Source organism: Mustela lutreola, chromosome 5, assembly GCF_030435805.1.
Source record: "Mustela lutreola isolate mMusLut2 chromosome 5, mMusLut2.pri, whole genome shotgun sequence".
NCBI lineage: Eukaryota > Metazoa > Chordata > Mammalia > Carnivora > Mustelidae > Mustela > Mustela lutreola.
The window spans coordinates 80,239,371-80,265,442 of NC_081294.1; the positions used below are offsets into that span (position 1 = coordinate 80,239,371).

General features: G+C 42.7%; 1 protein-coding gene across 5 annotated transcripts in view; it reads left to right on the forward strand.

The window, feature by feature from the left end:
* The first annotated feature begins 779 nt into the window (after positions 1 to 779).
* ARHGAP26 (Rho GTPase activating protein 26) overlaps positions 780 to 26,072 on the forward strand; it is a 448,623-nt gene continuing 423,330 nt past the window's right edge. For 2 of the 5 annotated variants that reach the window (XM_059174924.1, XM_059174925.1), the window contains exon 1: positions 789 to 1,099. In XM_059174924.1, the coding sequence (XP_059030907.1) occupies positions 946 to 1,099 (154 nt within the window). In that variant the 5' untranslated portion in view covers positions 789 to 945. Of the gene's footprint in view, positions 1,100 to 1,702; positions 1,710 to 26,072 lie in introns of those variants that run through there. The other 3 variants (XM_059174922.1, XM_059174923.1, XM_059174927.1) reach the window with 3 other exon arrangements.

Here is a 26,072-nt window from a genome sequence, read left to right on the forward strand (position 1 = left end):
GAGAAGCTGGTAATTCAAAAATGCAAATAATTTCTGCTTGACTGGAATAAGGAGCGTGTGTTTAGAGTTGACATGGTGGTTCGGTGCGCTCGAGGTTCTCCCAGGGTAGGGAGCTGCATTTTGAATGGAAAGCTCGATTGCCCAGCCGTTGCAGGGCGGGCTGAAGGGAACTGCAACCCCAATTCCCAGTTTTTTCATGCTAGGCATATTTAGGGTTCTCTGTTTTCCAGACCTGCAGAAGCACCACTTCGGGTTCGAATTCGGGCCACAGTAAGTCAACAAGATCCGGAGTGGGAAAGGCCCAAGCACCGCAGCGATCTTCCCTTGTAGCACCCGGTCTGCAACACCGTGCGGGCGGGAGGGGGCGGAGCTTGTGTTGCAGACCTAGGCGATGGCGTGGACCCGCCCCTCGCCCCATGCCCCGCCTCCATGCCCGGCTGATTGGATCAAGGCCACGGAAGGGCCGGGAGTCCCCGGGAGGCAGGGGGGTCGGGCTGAGACGGGCGTGCTGATTGGTCCGGCTGGGATTAGGTCACCACTAGCAGGTTCGAGCGGCCCGGACGCCGGCGGGGCTGCTGAGGCTGCTGTGAGAGGGCGCTCGAGGCTGCTAGAGAGCTATCAGGAGAAGGAGGCGGGGAGGCGGCGGCTGCACTCGCTCGCCTGCTAGCTCGCTTCCCGGCCCCGCTGCGGGTCGGTCGCTGCGTTTCCTGCCCGCCGGCCGCTCCGTGGCGCGCCGCCGGAGCAGCCGCCCCTCGGCCGGGTCCCCACTCCGGTCAGGAGTCGTGCGCGCCGGCGGACACAGCGCGGAGGGCGAGCCGGCGCCACACCTGTGGAGCCGGCGGGCGTGGGGGGTCCCGGTCGGGGTCCCGCCGCGGGCGTGCTCGGGGCTGCGGGCCTCCCGGGCGCTGGGGGAGGCGCGCCCCCCGGCTGGGCGACGCGAGCACTATGGGGCTCCCCGCGCTTGAATTCAGCGACTGCTGCCTCGACAGCCCGCACTTCCGAGAGACGCTTAAGTCTCACGAAGCGGAGCTGGACAAGACCAACAAATTCATCAAGGAGCTCATCAAGGACGGGAAGTCACTCATCAGCGCGCTCAAGAGTGAGTGTCCCGAGTCCGGCGGGGACGGGGCCCTGACGCGTCAGGGCCGTCGGGCGGCTCTCGGCCCTGGGCGTCCGCGCGCCGGCGGCTGCCGTTCCGCCCTGGGTGCACTGAGGACCGGCGGTAGAAGCTTACAGTGGGGCGAGAAGGGTTCGTAGGATGGGCGAGCCAGCAGCAGTCGACGAGGAAGGGCACCGGCCCCCCGGCCGTTGGCGTTCTGGGCTGGCCGGGAGGTGACCGAGGGCGAGCGGGGCTCTGGGGCGCGGCGGCTGGGTGTGCGCGGCACACAGGTGTCCCAGGAGCCGGACGCCTGTGCCTGGCGCGCTGCACCCGGTTGGGAAATGCCGTCGCGTCCATCACGCCGGCTCCCTTGGGTGAACACTAGCTCACCCTTGGGTACCCAGCCGCGGAAGCAGAACGTGCCCTGCCAAGGGGGCGCTACCTCCCCTCAGGAGAAGGCGGCTCGGGATTGCTTTGCTCTCAGTCCGCCAGCCCGCCCGGGGCCGCGGGGTTCTCCGAAAGGCACTGGCGCTGCCAAGGAAGGGCTGGGTGGAATGGTTGGTGAGCTCGCGGTTCCGGGCGGTAGCGGCCGCCGGTGACCCAGGGCCGTGTACGTGTGCAGGTTGTGATTCTTGTGTTTAGCAGAAGGTGACAGCGGTGGGAGTACAGCATCAGAGTGTTCCTTTACTCTAAACCGTGGGCGAGGGTTTAAAAATAGAACATATCCTGACTCTCTCCCTCTCCCGCTCCCTCGCTCTTTTACCTCTCCTATTACCCTTGAAAACTCAAAGGTTTTAAGGGAATGTCCTCTGGCCTCACTCAGAAAGCAGAAGTTTAAGCTCATCCTTCAAGGTTCTGGAGCCTTTTGTAAAACCATTTTTAATTATTTCCTTTTGGTGGGGAAGGGGGGGGCGGAGCGGGGCGAAGAAACGAGATTTGCGTACTGTGTATGATTTTTCTCTTGACTTTTGCAGAGCCAGAGTTTCTCCTGGGCAAACAAGAGTCTTCTAGGGATGAGCTCCTTGGATTGTGAGGTCGTTTTTGGTGCCTTGTCAATCTGCCCGTTTAAAAATAGTTCGGTCCATCTTTTAGTTTTGAGAATCAGGAATGACGTGAAGGAAGATAGCGGAATTGTCTTTGACTTTACTTTTCCTGTCTGTGTGATGGATTTCTTAATAGGCCATACCTTTCAGCTAAGACAGGATGCCCTGACTGTGCGGGGTCCTACCTGTGAAAATTCTTCCCAGGCCTCTTGAAAGGAGACTTTCAGAAATCAAGGGCCTGAGATGTCATTTTTTGGATCCTGTTGCGTCTAAAAATGAAAAGGGAGATAGTGGAAGCCCAAGACAGCAATTGCCAGTTTTTTGGGGTCAAATACACATGAAATTGTGGTGTGAGGAGGTTCCTCAGAGGCAGGGTCTCTGTTGATCTGAAGCCTATGAATAACTCTTCCTTTCTCTGTGACATTCCTTGGTTCAGGGAACACTCCACCCTGGGTTTGGAGTAAGTTAGGAGCCCCCTCATAGATTGGGCCCATGAATTTTGACTGAATCTCAGGCTGGGTTTAAGTGGGCTTCTGCTTTTTTCAGCAAACATATGGAGTGTCTGCTGTGTGCTGGTGCTGCCCTGGGCTCTGACCATGGAGCAGTGAATATTCTGTTCTCCTGTGGCTACAGAGACTGACTCCTTGCCAGTGAATTATCTCATGTTATTCATTTTACAAATGAGAACATAGGCTTGGTGGTGTCGCTAGTCCAGAGCCACACAGCTCCAGCAGTGGGGCCTAGTTTTGAGCCCCTGCATGGTCTGAGCCAGAGTTGGAGTTCCTGCTAATACAGAGCTCCTAATCCTTTCCCATCCTGCTTACCCACAAAGGACCCTCTGGACCAAGCCTGCTAGATTTTGGAAACTGCACTTGTATGTCTGTCTTGAGTATGCGTAGGGTGCATTTGTGTGACTAGAAATTTATTTGTCGCTAGTCTTTTTTTTTTTTTTTTTTGCCAGGAGTAAGAATTTCTTGGGTAGGAGGAAATAATGCAGCGATAGGGTTTAAGAGTTATTTAAGTTGTCTAATGGAATGGAGCAGCCCTGTAACTTGGGGGAGAGCCTAGTAAGGAACTTATTGTTCTAATCTCTGTATATCCAGTTGTATGTATTAACTATGCTCTTTGCAACTAATACTTGAATAGATAATGTGTGACCTCTTCAGTGGAAAGGGTGGAGTTGATCGATCACTCTTTCCCAGATTTCAGGCATTCCATTATCATTAGGTGCTTGCTACAGTGTGTATTACTATCTTAGGATTTGTGTACTATTGTTTTTTTCTTCTGTTCATCTTTCTTAATACTGAAAATGTAAAGTCAGTGTTTTTAAAACTAATTACACAAAATAAATACGTAATTATATAAATAACCCTGGTTTAGATGATTTATAGTCTTAGCCAGCTATAAATTTTATGGTTTTATATTGTTTCCTTCGTGTGTTAATTTGAGGCAATAAAATTAGCCTCTTGGGATTGCCAAAGTTCAGCTTGATCATTGTTATTACTACTTTTATTTTATGCATGAAGAAACGGAAAGTCAGAAAGGTCAGTTACCTGCCCAAGGTGACAAAGCAGTTAGGTGTATTTAAACCCAGGTTGTCTGATTCCAAAGTCTGTGCACTTAACCCTGAAGCAAAACTGTTGTTGAGGTCAGTTGTCTCTTGAATCCCCTTGAGGGTCTGATAAATAACACCCTTCAAGTTTTTCCCTGGAGTCTAAGACTCTCCTCTGGATACATAGAAGAGAAACAGTAAAGTATTTGTGACCTACCTTGGTAACTCTTTGTCAGTTTTTTTCTGTCCTGATTTGTCCAGGTCTTTTCTGTGGGTGTTCATATGCCCAGGATTGTTCTGTACCCTGATGAATCAGTGTTTCAGTCGGGAGGATTTTGTATGTTCAAGACTTTCTATTTTTCTGTAGAGACGATAGCAGCTTCAATGAAATTCAGACGTGTGGAGTTAAGTTTTTACATTTCTTTAGTTCAAAGCTTAATCCCATCACTTACTGGTTGACTCCACAAATCACTGAACCTGAGCTCCTCCTATGTAAAATGGTAGTAGCCACCCTGATCTTGTGTTGTGAGGACTAAACAAATCATTGGTTGTAAAGAAGCACTTAGCTTGGACCCTGGTGCATAGCACTGCTCACTTGCTGGTAACTATAATCATCTTCCAGGATTCAAGGTTATCAAGACTCAGAGCAAAAGTCAGTAAGAGCAGAGGTATATTTTTTGGTTTGGGTGCAGGGAATTAGGCTTATGTCTTCTTCATAATTTACACAGGTGTGTATGTATTAACCACTGGGGGGGAAGAATCCTGGTAATCCTGTTTGTATAATGTGGTTATGCCAAAAAAGTCCCACAAATTAAAAAGAAAAAAAAAAAAGTAAGTCTTCCAACATACTTCTTGTTCCTAATAACATTTTGGTAACTTAAATTTTCAACCTTCTTGATATATTAACATACCCCTTCAGTGGCAGGGCTGGCTGCCTCTCTCTTGCCTTGCAGAAGAAGCTCACAGAATGCTTTGGACTTCATGGCTGGTCTCATGGACCCTGTGGCAAACCAAATGTGGTTTCACAGAAGTGAAAGTGAATTAGGCTGTTGGTTTTGAGGAGTGGTATGGGATTTCAGGAACTCTTTCTTTCCTTCTTGATAGTTGGCTTATGGATTTGTTCCTGTATATTTGGCGTCTGCTTTCTGAGATAAAATGGATACCCTTATTTTCATAGTCCAAGGTGGGAGGGTTGGGGTGAAAATTCAAAATTTAAAAATATCAATTCTTTTAAGGTATAATTCACCCTACCATATAGTTCACTCACTTATAGAATCCAATTCAGAGGTTTTTAGTACATTCATAGAATTGTGCAGTAATCCCCGCAGTCTCGGAACATTTTCATCACCCCAAATGTTCACTCGGAACATTTTCATCACCACCCCAGTGGGAAACTTAATTCCCACTGGCAGTCATTCCCCATTTTCTCCAGCTCCCCCTGCCTCTATTGCCAGCCCTTGTCAACCACTAGTGTATTTTCAATCTTTATAGATTTGCCTATTTCGAATATCACAGGTACAGTTTTAGTAGTTTCCTCCTAAGTAGGGTGACCAACTTTAGGAATAGAATTTTTTTTTTAATTTAATTTTATTTTTTCAGTGTTCCAAGATTCATTGTTTATGCGCCACACCCAGTGCTCCATGCAATACGTACCCTCCTTAATACCCACCACTACGCTCACCGAACCCCCACACCTCTTCCCTCCAAAATCCTCAGTTTGTTTTTCAGAGTCCACAGTCTCTCATGGTTTATCATTGGAATTTCAGGTAGAACTTTGAATCCATAAACTGCTTTTTTTCAGGGGGTTTAACTAGGGGTGAGATCCCAAAGATGGAACAGTGTCCCAGAGCTAGGAGAAACCCAGGTATGCCTTTGTGTTTCAAATCCATGGGCAGGAAGTAGATTAGTTTTGGTTCATGGTACTGTGATGGATACAGAGGATACCAAGATAAAATTAAGAATCTAGCTCCTTCTATCTGTGAACTTTCAGTCAACTTGGGCAGGGTATGTGCTGCTCCGTAAAGCCTTACTTTGGGGTCTTGCCCTGATGGGTGACATACAAAATGAAGCAAATGCATTTATACTTATGTTGTTGAGCCTGTAGTATTTATGAGAATTTTTGGAGATGATGTGCCTTTATTTATTAGGTCCCACTTATAATTAGGTCCCTTTTTTGTTTATAAGGTCCCTCTTATAGTTAAGAGACTATATTTTTATGGCAGTTTTTTAGGGCACTTACCAAGTACATGTCACTTTGCCAAGTGTCTACATTGTCTCATTCATCCTTATCACCATCCTGTGAGATGAAACCTCTTACTTTTTTGCATCTTAGAGTTGAATAACTTATCTAAGTTCACATAGCTAGGAAGTTGTGTAACCAGGTTTTGAACCTGGCAATAGACAGTAGGGCCTTCTCTTGAACATGTCTCTTTTTTGCCTTCAGTAACTACACTGGTAGTGAAGATGCAAATTCTTCATAGATTTACACCCAAGAAAGGAGAAGCATGCAGCAGGTGCTAGGTTAAGTAAAAATATTGTGCCATTGGTTTTTCAGATTCTGAGACCTGGGTAGGCAAAGAATAGTTAGTATTTTGTATTGTGCTTTGGAGTTTTGTGTTCCTTTCCATCATAAGATTAAAGATAGACTAGAATGGCAAATGAGGGTGTCTGGCTATCTCTTGGTTTTATATAACAGTACAGTTTCGCTTTGGATATGCACTGAGTGATTATCAGTGATTCTTTTTAAAAATGATTTTTAAAATGTACTTTTATAGCATTAATTTCTTTTTTTAATTAAAAAATTTTAAATTGATGTATCATTGATATATAACTTTGTATTAGTTTCAGGGGTACAACATGATTCTGCATTTATAGATGTGAATGATCACCACAATACTCTAGTTAACATCTGTCCCATACAGTTAAAATTTTTTTTCTTATGATGAGAACTTTTAAGATCCACTCTCAGCAACTTTCAAACATATGCTACATTATTATTAACTGTAGTCAATATGCTGTACATTACCTCCTATGACTTATTTATTTTATAACTGGAAGTGATTCTCTTTTAGTTGGGTAATAAAGCATCAAACAGGAAGGCCAGAAACCTGTTCCCTGGTCTGATTTGATGTAAGATGAATGGTTTATCCTCTTTGCTCGTTGAAACGAGTTAAAAAAAAATCGGGAGTTGCATGCTTTATTGTTATTTTTTCTGTTTTGAATTTATTACTTTTGGTTAAAGTTTTATGCTTGAAATCATGTCACACTTTTGTAGTTCTTGAGATTTGGCATAGGCTTTTTGCATTAGCAAGATGAACCCTTCATTCGAATGGCCTCCCAGAGGATGTTCACTGCCAACCTGCTTTGTTTAGGAATAATTATATTACTTACAAAATCCTAATAGGACAAATGGATATGGAGTTAGGTAGCCAAGAGGTTTTCCCAGTTCCTTTGCTTTGCTTTAGCATCTTGCAAATGAAGAAAGAAGGCATTTCCTAAATATTTTTAAATGGTTGTAATTTGTAATATTGACATTTGGAATATTACTCATACAAATATAAACAACAATAAATTATATCCAAATATAATTTTGTAGTTTTTATATAACATTGACTATAAAAAAGTTCTTCCACGTTAATCCATTCTCTTCTCTACTGGGTTGAATAAATTGCATCTAATCGATAGTTCTCAACCTACTGACGAAGGTTTAAGGTCCCTCTTATAATTAAGAGACTATATTTTTATGGCAGTTTTAGGTTTATAGAACAGTTCAGTGGAAAGTATAGTGCGTTCCCATATAACACTATATACCTGTTCTTCTCTATTTCCCCATTATTATTACTATTTTTAAAAGGGTTTATATATTTGAGAGAGAGAGAGCAAGAGAGAGCATGAGCAGGGGCAGGGGAGAGAGAGAAGCAGACTTGGCCACTGAGCAGAAAGCTCGAAGCAGGAGTGCATCTCAGGTTATGACCGGAGCTGAAGGCAGAAGCTTAACTGGCTGAGCCACCCAGATGCCCCTCTATTTCTCATATTATTGACATCTTGCATTAGTGTGGTGCATTTGTTACAGCAGTGATATAGTAATATTAACTGATGTCCATGGCTCACATTAGGGTTCACTCTTTGTGTTATATATTCTGTGTGTTTTGATAAATGTTTAATAATGTGTATTGGCCATTGCAACATCATACAGAATAGTTCCACTGCCCTAAAAATCCCCTTTGTTCACTTACTCATTCCTGTGCCCCTATTCTTGGCAACCACTGCTCTTTTTACTGTTTCCCTAGTTTTGCCTTTTCCAAAATGTCATATATTGTGCCTTTTCAGATTGGCTTCTTTCATTTAGCAATATGCATTTAAGATTCCTTCATGTCTTTTTGTGGCTTGATTGCTTATTTCCTTTGTCATTGACAAATATTCCTTTGTTTGGATGTACCATGTGAATGTATCCATTTATTTATTGAAGGGCATCTTGGTTGCTTCCAAATTTGGGCTGTTTTGAATAAAGCTGATAGACACATTTGTCTGTAGGTTTTCAACTCATTTGCGTTGAAATACCTGGGAATACAACTGCTGGATCATATGGTAAGAGTGTGTCCAGTTTGTAAGAAACTGCTAAACTGGGGCACCTGGGTGACATTTAAGCATCTGCCTTCAGCTTGGGTCATGATCTCAGGGTCATGGGATTGAATCCTGCATAGGGCTCCCAGCTCAGTGGAGAGGCTGCTTCTCCGTCTCCCGCTGCCCCTCCTGTCCACTCATGCATGCTCACGTTCTCACTCTCTCATTCTCTCTCTCTCTCTTTCTCTTGTGCATGTGTGCTATCTCTCAACTAAATAAAATTTAAAAGAAAGACAGAAAGAAAGAAAGAAAGAAAGAAACTAACTGCTAAACTGTCTTTCAAATACCACTTTCAAAGTGTTGGACCATTTGTCTTCCCAGTAGTAAAGTAAGGAGAGCTCCTGTTGCTCTGTGTCCTCACCAGAATTTGGTGTTGTCAGTGTTTTGGATTTAACCATAACAGACATGTAGGGTTTGTCTCATTGTTTTTGAAATTTGGCTCCCTAATAACACAATGAGGAGCATCTTTTCATGTGTATTATTTGCCCACTTTGCATTATCTTTGATGAGGTATCTGTTCAGGTCTTTTGCCCATTTTTTAATTGGGTTGTTTGATTTTTTTTTGTTGAGGTTTTTTTTGGTTGTTGTTGTTTGTTTGTTTGTTTGTTTGTCATGAAGTACAGACAGACACTTTAATCTTCTGTAGGTGCGCACTTCCTGGGTGTTCAGTAAATTCACAGTGTTGTATAACCATCAGTGCTATTGCTTTCCAGAACTTTTTCATTATCCCGAACTGAAACTTTATACCCATTAAACAATAACTCTTATTTTCCCCTTCCTCCAATACCTAGTAGCCTCTGTTTTACTTTCTTTTTCTATGAATTTGACTACTCTGAGTACCTTATATTAGTGGAATGATACAGTATTTGTCCTTTGGTGTCTGATTTATTTCACTTAGCATAATGTCTTCAAGGTTCATCCATGTTGTAGTGTGTGCCAGAATTTCATTCCTTTTTATGGTTGAATATCTTATTTGTTGGGCTTCCTTACCAAGAACTATAATTAAGAAATACTATTCTTTCTCCTTTTAATAATAAAAAGCTCTTTTTCTGCTCTTCATTTTTCACCCCCACAGAATGATCACTGAGAGTTGGAATTGACCTATCAATTTATCATGAGTGCTGGTCATGAACATGATGTTTATGGTTATTTCTTTCTTTAAATATTTATTCATTTATTTTAGAGAGAGTGAGGGAGCACAAGCAGGAGGGACAGGGAGAAGGAGAGAGAATCTCAAATAGACTCCACATTGAGCATGGAGCCCAAAAGGGGCTTGATCTCACAACCCTGAGATCATGACCTGAGCAGAAACCAAGAGTCAGAGGCTTAACTGACTGTGTCACCCAGGCCCCCCTCTGGTTATTCCTTTTAAAATAGCCACTTGTTGTAGGTCAGCCTATTTTGGGGTAATTGTTTTTGTTTTAAAAGCTTTATTGAATTAGAAAATTCACCAGTTTTAAGTGTATAATTTATTAATTTGTAGTTAGTTTACTATTATCAGTCCATTCCAGTTTTAGAACATTTCTGTCACCCCAAAAAGGCATTTTTTATTCTTACCTTAAGCCTCAGACAACCACTAATCTACTTTTTCCTGTCTCTGTAGATTTTTCTTCTGTGAAAATTTAGGCCAAATGGAATCATACTATATGTGTTTTTGTGCATCTGGCTTCTTTCAGTTAGCAGAGTGTTTTTAGATTAATCCATGCTGCAGCTTGTGTCAGTGGTTTATTCCTTTTTATTGTTGAAGAGTATTCCATTTTGTAAATCATACTTTCTTTATCCATTCACCATTTGATGAACATTTGGGTTCTCATTTTTGGCTCTTATGAATAATGCTGTAATGAAGATTTGTGTACATGTCTTTGTGTGGACATAGGTTTTCATTTCTTATTTCATTTCTTATGTAGGAGTAGAATTGCTAGATTCTATGGTAAACTTAGGTCTAATTTTTTTTAAAAAACCTGCCAAACTGTTTTCCACAGTGCAGAACATCCTTTTAAATTCCCATTAGCTTTGTATAAGGGTTCCGATTTCTCTACATTATCACCAGTGCTTGTCATTGTCTGCCTTTTTTATTGCAGCCATCCTAGTGGTTGTGAAGTTGTTAATCTTGGTTTAAATGTTCATTTCCCTGTTCACTAATGATGGTGAGCATATTTTCATGTGCTTATTGACCACTGGTACATTTTCTTTGCTAAGATGTATATTTAGATGTTTTTTGTTGGACAATGCTTTTTAAAATAAATTTATTTATTTATTTATTTATTTATTTATTTATTTGACAGAGATCACACTTAGGCAGAGAGGCAGGCAGAGAGAGAGGAGGAAGCAGGCTCCCTGCCGAGCAGAGAGCCTGATGGAGGGCTCTATCCCAGGACCCTGAGATCATGACCTGAGCAGAAGGCCGAGGCTTTAAACCCACTGAGCCACCCAGGTGCCCCTGGACAGTGTTTTATGTCTGGGATTTTTCCCTTTATTTTGTTCCATAAAACATTTTTTTTCTTTTTCTTTCTTTATTTTTTTTTTCAAAGATTTTATTTATCAGAGAGAGAGGGAGAGAGAGCGAGCACAGGCAGACAGAATGGCAGGCACAGGCAGAGGGAGAAGCAGGCTCCCCGCCGAGCAAGGAGCCGGATGTGGGACTTGATCCCAGGACGCTGGGATCATGACCTGAGCTGAAGGCAGCTGCTTAACCAACTGAGCCACCCAGGCGTCCCTGTCCCATAAAACTTTTGATGATTACATGAACAGTATTCAGTATAGTTTCTCCGTTTGTCCTCATTTGGAGATTATTTTGCTTCTATTTGCTTTAACTTCAGATGCATTTGACTGCTCAGTTACAGGATGCCAGGGCTTAGGATGGTGGTTCTTAGGAGACTGAATTTCCCATTTCTGGTTTTGTAATGCCGACAGCATCCCACTGAGCAGAAGCCCCAGACTGGACTTCCTCATTCTGGTCATACTGATGTTAATGATCACATACTAAGTAATGATATCAAGCCCCATGAATTGATGAAATGAGAATGGGCCAGGGAGGAACAGTAATCACCAGTGAACTGTTGGGGAAAGGAACTCATGAAGGTGACTTTGTTATCCTGTCAAGGCCATTGCATTTTAAAAAGCTAGCCAAGGGAGAGATTCCAGTATGAAGCTCATAACAAAGTGGTTAACAAAGTTAAATTTCTGACTGACCTTAGTTTTTTTCTTTTTTTAAAGATTTTATTTATTTATTTGATAGAGATCACAAGTAGGCAGAGAGGCAGGCAGAGAGAGAGGGGGGAAGCAGGCTCCCTGCTGAGCAGAGAGCCCGATGCGGGGCTCAATCCCAGGATCCTGAGATCATGACCTGAGCCAAAGGCAGAGGCTTAAACCACTGAGCCACCCAGGCGCCCCTGACTGACCTTAGTTTTGATTTTTAAAATGATAACCCAGTGTGTTTCAAATGATATATTTTTTTGTTGTGAAAGGAAGACTTATATTTAACAGATTTGGAGCCCTGCTCTGCTCTTACTATGTCCTCTAAGCCCTAGAGTAATGGTTTTTGGGGTGGCAGTCACAGGTGCAGAAGTCATTAAGTGGGAGTGTGCAGGGGATGTTGAAGACCAGCAGGGAGGCCAGTATGTTTGGAGGAACAGTGATGGCAAAGGAACCGGGAGTAAGTCCAGGAGGCAGGCCATGGTGTGAGTCCCAGAAAGGACTTGGTGTTTCATTCCAAGTGTGATGGGAAGCCATGGGAGATTGTGGTGTAATCCTGGTTGTGTTTTTGAGAGATCATCAGGCTGCTATGGAGAATAGATACAGTGGGGGCAAGAATGGAGGCAAGGAGACCAGTTAGGAGCTGTTGGAACCGAGGACGTAAGAGGTAGTGACACCTGGGGCTGGGGCTAGGGTGGCAGCACTGGAGATGGTGGTATTTTGAAGTAGAGCCTACAGGATTTACTGTTTAATAGGATTTAGGCTATGAGAGAAAAGAGTCAGGTCAAGAATGATTCAAATGGGGGCGCCTTGGTAGCTCAGTGGGTTAAGCCGCTGCCTTCAGCTTGGGTCATGATCTCAGGTCCCTGGGATCGAGTCCCACATAGGCTCTCTGCTCAGCAGGGAGCCTGCTTCCCTCTCTCTCTCTCTCTGCCTGCCTCTCCATCTACTTGATCTCTCTCTGTCAAATACATAAATAAAATCTTAAAAAAAGAATGATTCAAATGTTTTGACTAGAGCAGTTATGTGAATGATGGTGCTATTTTTTGAAATGAGGACAACTTGGAGATGGTGCAATTTGGTGAGGGGGGGGGATTAAAAATATGAATGGATGAATGACCTAAGCTTATAGTATAAAGATGAAGAAAAGTACACAGTTTATTCATGAATACATTCTCCGAAGAGCATCAAAGAGTATGGAACTATACAGAGTAAAGAACCCACTTTCTGGACTTAACCAACTGCCAAATTTTTTTCTGTGCATATTTGGTGTTTTGTTCATAAATGGCATTATGCTATATGAATTATTCTTTCCTTTTTGGTTAATACTATAGTTTAGAGCTCTTCCATGTCAGTACCTGTATGTAGTACATTCTTCCTTCCTTTCTTTCTTTTTTTTTTTTTTTAATTAAAGTAGGCACCATACCAAACATGAGGCTTGAACTCATGACCCTAAATCAGGACTCACATGCTCTACCAACTGAACCAGCCAGGAGTAGTCCCATAGTACATTTTTTTTTTTTTAAATGACTGCAGAGAGTTCTGCTGTGGATATACCATAGCTTATTAACCTACTCTTCTCTTGAAAGGTATTTATTGTCTCAGTATTTCACTATTAGAGAAAGTGCTTTAGGGATCATTTGCACATCTACCTTTGTGTGTAAGCTCCAGTATTTCCATGGGAGAAAAGATTCCCAGGATTCTTGAATATTCCTGGAAGTTTCCTCGATCTGGAATTGTTGCCATCCTCCAGGTTTTACAGTCTCTTTGTCATCTTTTATTTAGGTCCTTTGCATCAATTTATATTTGTCTTGTGCTCTTTTAAGTATGTTAGATTATGTTTCTGAAGCTTCACGTTTTTTGCTTAAATTAAAAGCATGCTTAACAGAACAGGCCCATGGGGCATCTGGGTGGCTCAGTCGATCAAGCCTCTGCCTTTGGCTTAGGTCCTGATTCTTGGGATTGAGCCCCATGTCAGGCTCATCTGGGAACCTGCTTCTCCCTCTCCCTCTGCCTGCTGCTGCCCCTGCTTGTGCTTTCTCTCTCAAATAAATATATAAAATCTTAAAAACAACAACAACAACAACAAAAAAACAAAACAGAAGAGGTCTTTCTGTTAGCCACTGACATGGATTCTAAAAGAACCCGGGCATGGGATTAAAAAAAAAAGAAGTGTGTGTGTGTGTGTGTGTGTGTGTGTGTGTGTGAGAGAGAGAGAGAGAGAGAGAGAGAAAGAGAGAGAGAGAGGGATTGGAGGAGAGAGACAGAGAGTGCAATTAATTGGCTGTGTCCTAATTGGCTTTGGACCTGTCCAGTATGTTTTCTGAGCTCTAGGTTCTTAGGGATGAAATGAGAGATGGGATGGGGCTTTGCCTGTATTTAATAGGCTAGTCCAAGCTCAAATATCAGGGACCAAGAAGGAAATCACATTTACTAGGGTGAGAAAAACAACATTAGTGGCCAGAGGAATGTTTACAAATTTGAGTCACTGGGATTTACACATTTCTGTAGAAACCCAGAGTGGAGAAATAGAGGAAATATTGAGGAAAGCAGCTTGGCAGTGTGGGCCAGAAGCTGTCACGGCATGTTTACATCTGGCTCATTTCACCTTGGTTGGAAGGCACAGAATGCTTCAGAGGGTGAGCTTGGAGGCTGGGCAGTTGCCTACTATATTTAGAAAAAGGAGATTCCTGAGGTTAGAGTGGTCTCTGTGTGTGTGCATTTTCTTTGCCAGATGGACAAAGGTTTTAGGGGCTTGAGAATTCTGGACCAATCCTTGTTAACTAGCTGGCTTCTCTGGGCCAAGCCAGTAGCTGTACTTTGACTCCTGCTGCTGCCACAAAGGAAAAGCCAAAATAAACCCCATTTTACATGGTTTGTAAAGGTAGATTTCAAAGCTTATATGATCTCGCTATCAGATGTGCTCTTATGTTTACTCAGGCTAATTTCAACACTTTCAATCTATGAACTGGCTCCTCCTGTGAGACTTTAGGTAGATTTCCAGGCTGACTGAGTTAGCTTGAGGCAGTTTCTGTGCCATGGAGACTGTCAGGCACATAGAACTAAAATCTTTTAACAGATGGGTCGCCTGGGTGGCTCAGTGGGTTAAGCCTCTGCCTTTGGCTCAGGTCCTGGTCTCAGGGTCCTGGGATCGAGTCCCTCATCCGGCTCTCTCCTGGACAGGGAGCCTGCTTCCTTCTCCCACTCTCTCTCTCTCTGCTTGCCTCTCTGCCTACTTGTGATCTCTCTCTGTCAAATAAATAAAATCTTTAAAAAAAAAAAAAATCTTAACAGTCTTTACTGAGTATTTGTTATTGCACTTTGGGTCAGGTATAGAAAATGATTATTAGTTGAGCGATAAACTAAAATTAGAAAGCCATTCTTTAATTCATACCTCTTTTTCTTTTTAAAAAGGTTTATCTAAGTAGGTAATAACTTTATATGGTACATAGTTCAAAAGGGGCAAAAAGGAATGCAAGTGTCCCTCCCAATTCCTCCTGCCTCCTGATCCCAAGTTCTTGTACTGGAGGCAACATTTTGCCATTTCTTGTGAATTTTTCAGATAAAACTTATGCATGTGCCAGCGAATACATATTTATGTATTTTTCGGTAGCCTGACGTATGCACTGTTTTGCATAATTTGCTTATTGCACAGTTTTAATGTATTTTAGATCTTATTGTACATTGGTACCTATAGAGCTATTCATTCTTAGCATTACATTGTACTCCATTGAATGGATAGGACATAGTTCACTTAACCAGTCCCCTAATAATATTTATGTTTAGATGATTTCCAGCCTTTTACTATTACCAGAACATCTTGGTACTTGTCATGGGCACTTGAGTAAGTAGACCTGGTGGGATGAATCCTAGAAATGGACCTGTTGGGTTAAAGGGTATGTACAGTTTTTATTTTGATAAACATCCCAGAGGAGTGTTTCTTGGAAGTTCTGAGTGAAGTCAACTTTATAAATCATGATTTTAGTGTAGGAAGGAAAGTCACTAGTTTATTACTTTTACTAAGTAACCTTATAATTATTATTATTGTTTTTTAAAAATTTTATTTATTTATTTGACAGACAGAGATCACAAGTAGGCGGGGTGGGGGTGGGAGCAGGCTCTGTGAGCAGAGAACCCGATGTGGAGCTCGATCCAGGACCCTGGGATCATGACCGGAGCCGAAGGCAGAGGCTTTAACTCACTGAGCCACCCAGGCGCTCCAGTAGCCTCTGTAATTAAACAATGCTTAGAGTTTTCTCCATTTCTTACTCCCCAATCTGTACATAGTGTTGATTCTGGGATTAAAAGCCACAACAAAATCTTTCCCTAAAATGAGACATAGCTGTACTAGGAATTTCTTGAATGTAGGGCCCCAGAGAACTTGTTGGCATTGCTAGTGAGGTCACTGTTGAATTTTTATCTTTGTAGCACGTGCATTATTCAGGAAGTTTGGCAGGTGTTAAAGGAGGGTAATCACATGGACTTTGGGCCAGAAGGTACACCTTGTCTGTCAGCAAAGCTTTTCTGGGCAATGGAATTTCTGGGGAGGGGTGAGGGAACAGGGTGTTTTATCAAACATATCTTGTGGTTGCCTCTCCTACCATGCTTAGCACTTTCCTCAGTGGAGGGTAGGATAGTGCCATCTGTCCTGTGTGGTCTTTACTTCACTTCCTGTGACAGCTCATGTTGGGATGGAAGGTTTCTAGTGGTAGAGTTTCTGGGACAGGGTGGTCACAGTCATTGTCTTCCAGGTGCTCAGCATCCTGGGCAGGGGAAGTACAGATAGTCCACAGTACCATTAGAAGTTTGAAAGTATTGTGGAGAAAGGAACCTGCCTTTCAGGAAAGGCAGGTGAAGGCTTTTCAAGTCCACAGAGGCAGTGTTCCTAATGATAAGTCATTTAAAACCACCTCTGTTAGTTTTGCCCCACCTTTACTACTGTTTTTTATACTTTGAAAAAGCCTCCCTTCATTTCAAAAGGGAACTTTATAGCATTCCAAAATTGCAGGTTTGATGTAATTGGCAGTATTTTTTTCCTAAAATATGTTCATGTAACCATTAAATCATAATCATTAAATTGAAAAGTATTTGTCATTTTATCACCTAAAATACTCCCATATTGTACCAGTGATTTGAACTTGAATCTGTTTAACACTGTCCCAAGGCAGAAATGTGTGAGAAGACGGATACCATCTGGTCATGGTGCCTGGAAGGAAGGGGAGGGGAGGTAAGGATGTGTTTCTCAGACTAGGTATGGGTGTTGGGGGAGGTGGCAGTGTGCCAGGGAGTATACAGAGCAAGTGACAGGGAGTACACTTTGCTGAAAATCTGGTTCACTCAATGGAATAATTATTTGAATATTCACACAAACACTGATAGATTATGGAGGAGAATGCAAGATTCCATGACATTTTTCTGAGGAGACATGCTGGTGTGGGCGAAAAGAACATGTAGTCAACAGTAGACCAAGGAGGGAGGAGGCCAGGGTGTCTCCAGTTTCTATCTTAGATCTTGGGGTATGGGTTGAACTCTGTACCACAGGAGAAATGTGGTGTGTGATAGGGGGTATGGGGCTAAGTAAGATTTGTCCTTGCTGAGTTGTTCCCACGGAATATGTAGGTGGAAGCACCTACAAGGCAGTGGGAAGCAGAGGTCTGATGTTCTGGAAAGAGATTGTCAGGTTATGATGTAGATCTGCCTCTCACCAGGTGCTGTTAGAAACCCAGGCAATGGTTCTCAGCCTTAGCTGACCATTGAAATTGTCTGAGGAGCTGGGACTCATCCCAGGAGATTCTGATATAATTTGTCTGGGTGGTAATGTGAGCATGGGGAATTTTTTTTTTTTTTTTTAAAGATTTATTTATTAGAGAGAAGGAAGGAGAGAGTGCACAAGTCGGGGAAGGAACAGAAGGAGAGAATCTTCAAGCAGACTCCCCACTGAGCCTGATTCAGGTCTCCATCTCATGATGCTTAGATGGAGACCTGAGTTGAAACCAAGAGTGGGATGCTTAACTGACTGAACCACCCAGGTGCCCTGAGCCTGGGGAATTTTCAGAGCTTTCCTGGTGATTCTACTCTGCAGCAAAGGTGGAGAACCACTGGCTTGCAGTGGGAGAAGAGAGTGGAGGCCAAAATCAAGGAGAATAGCAGCATTTAGTAGAGCAGGTGGGTTGAAGAGAATGGGAGAGACTTTTGCTCTAATGACAAGGTGTTTCATTTTGGCTACTTTGGGTGAGGGGTTGCCCAAAGTCCTTTGGATTTGACATTGGAAATGAAACTGCAGAAAGCCCAAATATAAGGGTGGTTAAGTATCCATCTTTTAATATTGTGAGGAATAAATGGGATAATTGTAGGTATTGTGTTTAGCAGAGTAAGCTTGCACATGGTAAGTGTCCTGTAATTGGAATGTGCCATTCTGGACATTTCTACAGATTATCCATGTTCTAAGATCGTGGTTCTTAAACATGAATGTGGTAAGAATTCCCTTAACTGAGGATTCCTGGTCTCCCCCCAGGAGATTGTTTTATGTGTGCTCTAGAGTAAGGTCTCGAAATCTGCATTCCTTGCAAGGCCCCCAAGTGATTTGCATGGAGGGGGTCCTTGGAATTGGCTGGAAGAGATTTTACATAAAGTTGTCTCAAATCCTCTGTCCCCCTTTAATGCACAAAACTGTGCCAGCTACCCTCATGCTGGAACCTCTCCGGTTTCTGGAAGGAGCCATTATGATAGGTCGAGGAATGGTTTGAAAAGGTACAAGTTCTGACGCCTTCACAACATCTCAGCCTGTGGCTCCGTGCCTAGGATCTAGTTGTTCTATGAGCTTGGCCTGTGAGTCCAGACCCTTCTGTAGCATTAGAGCGGGTGGGGAAGCTCCTGAAAGGAAACGTTATGTTCACTAGCAATCACAGGGCAAACGTTTTTCCCACAGTGAGTCTTGGGTGCTCTTGTCAGGGTTAAAGTCATTTGGGGTCAGAGCCTGTAATTATGTTGCACATTTTTTTCTTCAAAAACATTCAGGAAGCATAATGAGCTGGCTGAGCTGTTGCACAGCTCCAGGGGACTCAGTGTCTGGGGGAGATTAGGAGGGAGACTGGTTTGAGGACTATGGGAGGGGAGGGGGAGGTGCAAACCCAGAGAGCTGATCTCTCCTTCTCCTGTCTCAAAGGTGCCCTGGGGCAACTCATTTCTGGCAACAGCTTCCTCCTTATCTGTGTTCTGATCTTAGCTGGTTCTCTGCAGTCTGAGGGGGCTGGGTGAAAGAGCACCCCATGGCCGCTGCTGGTGAGACCTCTGGGTGTCACTGGGAGGGGCTCTGTGCTACTTTTCCCTTGTTTGCTTCTCAAGAAATTCTCTGGGCTGCTTTTCCACAGGCAGGGCTTTCTTGCAATTGTATCTGCCTAGTGCATTGAGATGTTTGACATACAGCCTACTTGGGCTGCTTATCCAGCATCCAGCAGCTCACCAGCCTCACAACTCCTGCTGTGGGTAATATTGAGGCCAGGCAGGCACTGGGGATGGATGCCTCCACACCTGCAGCCTTTCACTTTCCCTGCTGCACTGGCTGCCTCTGGTTTACAGGCCAGGCCTTCTGGCTACAGACAGCCTTTCCTACTGAGGTCTCCCAGCCCTCTGACTGAAGCCCCCTTGAGCTCAGCATGCAAGGTCAGTGAGCTACCATGTTGCCAGCTCTGTTTAGAACAACAAGATGGTTCTTTCTCTGGAAAGAAATCCTGTTTCCTCTTTACATAGCCAGCATGCTTGTAATCAGCTCCTCAGCAGGGAAGCTCTGCTCCATTGCATAGAAAATTGGAGTGGAACCGAGAGCTTTTGGCCTTAGTGTCTTTTGGGATAAGACTTTGGCTTCCTTTTCATCTCCCCCAGCTCTTTTGGGCAGCATAACTTCACACTATACTGCAATGAAAAGACAACAACAGGGCTTGGGGGTTTGTGCTTGGAGCAGCACAGAGTTCAAGCATGAAGATGATCACCAGCTGAAGATAACTTAAAATTGGCTTGTTTTCATAAGTCTGGGTTCAGAATGTTGGGATTTAATCTTCCCCCATTCCCTTGAATCTGGAGAACTGAGTCTTTTTATGAAAGAAGAATGAAGTGTTTTTTGATGGTTATCTGAAATAAGAAACTTGTAAAATGTTAGGCAGGAGAAGGATGAGTCATGTCTCTTAATGTGACACCTCAAGCAGTCATATTACCGAACTCCCCAAATGTGCCAGCATAGGGTGAGGCAATGGTGGGTGGAGACCTTGGAGGTTCTTTCTTGGGGTTTCTTTAAACAGCTTTGTTGAGATGTAATTCACATACCACACAATTCACTTATTTACAGTGTACAGTTCATGGCTTCAGTATATTCACAGAATTTTTCATCCATCTCCACAATTAGTTTTAGAACATTTCATCTTTCACCCAAAGAAACTGTGCACTCCTTAACCATTATTCCCCCATTCTTCCCATCCCCCCTGGCCCTAAGCTGCCACTTCCTTAGGATTTTCAAGTATGGTGCTGTCCTGTCAGCTTTGTTTCTTGATCTTGTTAAGCCACATATCCTTTTCCTTTGGTGTATCCAGACAGTTTGCAGATCCCAGGAATGCTGTGATTTCAATGCCAGGATGTTTGGATCTGGCACTCAGTTTCTCTCTATTCTCCTTCAGACAGACTTGCTGGTGCAGCAGGGCTAATGAGTGCATGCAGGTCTCTGGTTTAAGACCTATTTTATCATACCTCTCTCTCTTGGTTCTGCTCTTGCTTTGGAGAGAGCAGTTTCCTGGTGAGAGTAGGAAGGAAGAACCCAACATCCAGTCGTAGGTAGGTGCATTGTTTTGAGCGGAAGAGAGGAACTTATATACCTATAGAGGAAAAAATTCCAATAGTATTCTGATTTGGATAGTTGTATTTGGAGGGTTTTATCCCTTTATCTATTGATAAAGCTATTGATAAGTAATTTTTTTACGTGCTGAAATGATGATGGTTTGGGGTGTTGAAGCTTTTAACATGAAAGTCCTTCTTAGTTACCAAAGACCTTGTATTATTCTAAGAAATTTCAGCCCAAATGTAGGTAACTCGTTCTTCACCATCTGTTTTCTCTTTCTCTCATTTGCTTCCTTCCTTTTCATTTCCCTTCCTTTCTCCCTCTCATTCTTTGACTGCCTGCTCTCTACCCCCTTTGCCCCCCAATCCTGGGGTGGCCTTGCTAAAGAGCCAAAGACAGGACTGATCTCCCATCTCTTTGTAATGGGAAAAACAAAGCGTTTGTAAGTAAGAATGACCTGAAAATGATTTGGGGAGTTTTGGGATTATAGCTCAAGAGATCACAAGATTTAAGGTGATTGAGAATCTATAGTACTAGGAAGTATAGGCTGGGAGCCGTCCCGTTTTGGGTGGGGGAGCTCTCTGGGGTTTCCTTTCCTGTTACACATCCTGTGTTACGTTTCAGAGGTAAAAGGACAAGCTCAGAGCCAGGATGGGTACAGAACCTCCTGCTCACTGGTTGACAGCTGCATTGACAGGGAGCATTTAGGTGCTTATTTTCTGCTTCTCTAATGGCACCTGATACAAGCCTCAAGTTCCTTTTTTTTTTTTTTTTAAAGATTTTATTTATTTATTTGACAGACAGAGATCACAGGTAGGCAGAGAGGCAGGCAGAGAGGGAGGAGGAAGCAGGCTCCCCTCCGAGCAGAGAGCCTGATGCAGGGCTAGATCCCAGAACCCTGGGATCATGACCCGAGCCGAAGACAGAGGCTTTAACCCACTGAGCCACCCAGGCACCTCCCTGCCTTTTTTTTTTTTTTTTTTTTAATATTTTATTTATTTATTTGACAGAGATCACAAGTAGGCAGCCCTTTTTTTTATCATTAGGGTAGAGGGTGCTATTAAAGTTGTCTTTAACAAAGTAGGTCAGTGATTTATATTTCAAGACGACAAATTTGGGGACACTGAACTAGAACATGTTATTTGGGTTAGTTGAACAGTTCCAGATATAATTATGTATTTATAATGCCAATTAGGGACCTAGAAACCTATTTGGGATAGGTCAGAGACCTGGGTGTGATATCTGAGTCTTTGCCAGGTATTCCATCTAGAATCTCCAGGATAATATATTTTGAACAAATTTCAGTGAGACCTGGATAAGGTCTGCCTCCTTAAGCTGCCACTTCTTAGTTCACAAAGCCATTAACAGCAAAATATCAGGGTGCTCCTCCCATTTTTTGAGATATATATTTCCTGTTCTTTCTGGTGACATAGGCTAGTCATTTGAAAAGAAAAAAGTCAAGCAATCCAAAGTCAGACTTTTTTTTTCTTATTTTATAGGTACAACACATGCTCTCCAGTGAAAATTTAGAAATTACAGATGAGGTAAAGAAGAAAATGCAAACTATACCAATAGTGCCGATTAGAGATAGTCATTTTGGTTCTATAACCTGTTCTACTCAATAGGTCATGATCATCTTTCTGTATCATTAATTGCTTTCTAAGACTGTTTTTAGTGGCTACACAATGTTCCAGGGATGCTGTGTCAAGATTTACTTAACTGGTGACTCACTTTTGGACAGTAAGATGTTTTTCTCTTTTTTTTGTTTTCATGATTGTTGACTAGTCTGTAACGGTTGTCCTTAGAGACATACTGTAATTATCTCCATAAGATAAATTTACATAGGCAGCTCTTCTGTTTCTTTCCATCTCTTTAAGATGCAGCTCTAACTCTCTCTGGTTGCCCACCTCTTTCTCCTGCTGGCAGAGCAGAACCTTGGGGACAAAGAGTAGATGTCTTCTCAGAGTGCCAGAGAATGAAGAAGAGTTTCATATGTTGAAAACATGATGTTAAATTTATTTGAACTATAATAATAGTAATGGTATAGCTACCGCCATTTAACTGTTTATTGTGTCATACCCTTTCGTTACATGTTTTACCAACTTGATTTCATTGAACCTTCACAACAGTCTCATGAGAAATGTACTACTATACTATCGCCATTTACAGACCAGAAGACTGAGGCATGGAAAGTCAAATGAATTCAAATTGTTGCAGCCAGGTTTGGAACGTTGGTCTGTTGCCAGCCCTTTTACTCTTAACTGGTGCTGTACTGCTGATTATGGAACCTGAGCCTCATCCCTTGAATCTTATGTTTCCTCATTTATAAAATGGGGTATTAGTCCTCAGTTGAGACCATCGTAAGGGTTAAATGAGGTAAAGCATCTGGCATAAAATCACAGCAGCCAGATACTCTAATGACTAATTATTTTCACATTTTGTAAGATAGGGCCCGTATGGAAATTTAAAAAAATTGTCTTGGTGCTGTCTTTGCATAGAGTCTCTGGCTTTCTGACTGGAAGTGAAACATATTAACACTTATCTCTAGAAATTAGACTGAAGCTTGTACTCTGGCCAGTATTATATTGACCTTAATCCGGACGTCTTGGTTTTAAAACTTGTCAATCACAGCATTCTGTACTTTCTTCAGGACTGTCTTGTCGAAGGCCATTATGAAAGTGACACATCCCATAGGGGCTTCTCTCATCCCAACCCCAGCCTCACCACCCACAGGTACACACCATCAGTTTCTTGAGCAGGCACCTAAGTAACTTCTAACAGTGAGTTCTTCTTTGACTCTAACATAAATATCTCTTGCAATACTGTTTCTATAAAAATTGTCTTTTGTGTAAATGTTGATTTGGAGGAAGGTGAGCTCCATTCTCTGGTCATGATTTAGGCCTGTTCCCTTCTTTAGGGGTTTGTTGCCCCCACGTTACTCCAGAATTGGTGCCTCTCAGCAAACTTGAACCCTTGGCCAGTTCTGAGAAAAACAATGGCATGAGCATCCCAAGGCCATATGTAGGCTGCGTTATCTTGGGATCCAGGTCAAGGGAACTCTTCTCTCTCCTTACGTCTGCTGAATTTCTGAAGTCATTTTAGTCCTAACAACCCAGGAGAAGCAATTTGCCCTAGAAAAGAATCCAGAGTTGGGGACTGGTAGGATATTTTGTTTCTTTCGAGTAGCAGTACAGATATGATCCTTTCTTCATTAGCTCAGTCAACAAATATTTAGTGGACACCATCTATGTACTAGGGCATTGTTGTAGATACTGGGAGCGTAGCTCCAGACAAGACAAAGTTCTGACTCTTGTTTAATTTGTCTGCCCTCTAAAATATAAACTGCACAAGTAAAAGAACTAACAGGATACTCTTAGATAAAAGCACCAAGATGGTCATAAAATGAGACTGACAGTGATGGATAGTGGTGGGTGGAAGTAAGTGTAGATTATGTCATCAGAGAATGCTTCTCTGAGGTGCTGAATGATCTTATATTCTGGGCTAATACTTGGTGACCATGGTTTTTGAAAATTGTAAGCTATCACCTGGTGGAGAGACTCTTTGCTGGATCATATTTTTTTTCCTTTCTGTTTTCATGGGCAAAACTTTTTTACTCACTGTAGTCATGACCACCCAGAGCCTTAGTGAGTTTGGCGAGATAAAATCTATCCCCATATGGCAGGCAGACTGAGGTTTTAAAACACATAAACCTTATCAAATCACTCTTATCCCAAATTTTCCATTGGCTTCCCATGTCACTCAGAATATAATTTTTTAGAAAGATTTATTTTATTTACTTGAGAGAGATAGAGAGAGAGTAGACACATGAGCAGGGGGAAGGGGTAGAGGGAGAGGGCAAAAGCAAATTCCCCACTGAGTCGGGAGCCTGACATGGGGCTCATTCCCAAGACCCTGAGATCATGACCTGATCCAAATGCAGATGCTTAACTGACTGAGCCACCCAGGTGCCCCATCATTCAGAATATAATTTTAACTCATTAACCATGGCTTATGTGTGCCTACCTTGTCAGTCTCCTCTCTGTGCTTAAGCTTCTCTTGTCTCAGATTCATCTTACACACTGAGCACTTTCCAGCCATAGGATTTTCCATTACTGTTCCTTTGGAGTGTCTTTGCCTCAGATCTTTATGTATCTATGTGGTTATCTGCTTCTTCTCATCTTCAGGTCCCCTCAGAGAAGTCCTTTGACCACCTAAAAGACTGATCTATAACGTCTTAAGTAGCCATCCCTTCTTTCCCTGCTTTATGCCATTTCCTGTTTTAGTTGTGAAAGTACTTTGTACCCTCTGAATTCCCTGGTAGAAGTTGAGTAAATAATATCAAATGTGCCTTCAAAGAGTCCAGCTTGACCGCTTGCCTTGTATTCTCAAAGTGCCTCTGAGTGTTCACAGCCTCAAGCATCCCTTGGCTCTCTTTAGATTTGTTTTAAAGATTTCACCTTGGACAGATCATGTGTGACTGCTTTAATTGGATCGTGACCCAGTCTTCCTTTTGGGTAGCTCAAGAAATGGGGTTAAAAAAAAAAATCAAGCATCAGAACTAAGAGTTGATTAATGCTGTTACCAGCTTCCTCCTTGCTTCTCATCCCTCCGCCTGTGCTCTTTATGTTGGATCTCTTTCTCTATCTTTTTACTTTCTCGAATGGAAGAAAGGGAAGAAAAATCTAAAGTTTCTAAATCTCTGTCATAAGTAGTACCGAGCAGGAGGTCCCCATCTCCTTGGCTTGGCTAGTTAACCTATATCGATTGATTCCTTTCCTAATCTTCACACCTAGAAGAAATGGATTTATAGCTCTTAAATCAACAAGGGTATTTACTTATTTTTTTCTTTAAAAAGAGAGATTTTTGACTCAGTATATCTGCTTCATACTCTCTCATTTGAAGGTACCCATTATAAGCCTCAGAATTAATTACAAAATACTTAATTTTCATTTTCCTCTAAAAAGATTAAAAACTATTCTCCCACATTTGTTTACATTATAGGCCTCTGTGTACTGTACGCTGACAGCGTGTTCGTTCTGGAACCACATCTCTTGTTTTTCCAGGGGATACCCCCAAGGCATAATTTCTGTAGAAGGTTTTTCTGCAACACTGTAGTGACTTTTTACAAGATTTAATAACAGTTTATTTGGGTATTTCCATGTGGGTAAATGGGTCTTAACAGGAATTCAGCCAATAAAAGATGCTTCCCATACAGCATCTTAACTTTTAGGACTGGAGTCTTGCTAAATAGAATTTAAGTCTTAGAGTCATTCTCTTATCTGTGTCTCAGGCTCTCTGTGTTCTCCAGAAAGCCAGTCATTCTTAGAAGTTTAATTTAGGAGTGGGCAGAGCCAGAGAAGGAACAGCATCACAGCTATCTTTGTACACGCAGATGACCCGTTTGGCGACATGCAAGCACTAGAGATTCATTGACCCACATCTTTTTCTCCTTCTCCTGCTGTGTACAGGCCATTTAGGGATCTGGTACCACAGTTTCTACTAAAATCTGTTGCCGAATGCAGAAATCTCCATCCCTGTGGACTTCTCAGTTGTAGGAAATTAGCACATGACCTAGAGGCAGAGAGCCCTGTGGCTCTGCTTTCATCTGAAATTCTTGGAGGTGGCAGTGGAATGAGAAGGGTCCTGGAGGATTCCAGAAAATCCTGAAAATCCTCTACCTCAAACACCAGCTGGTCTGTGGTGTTTTCCTGACTAGACACTGTCCCTTTCACTCCT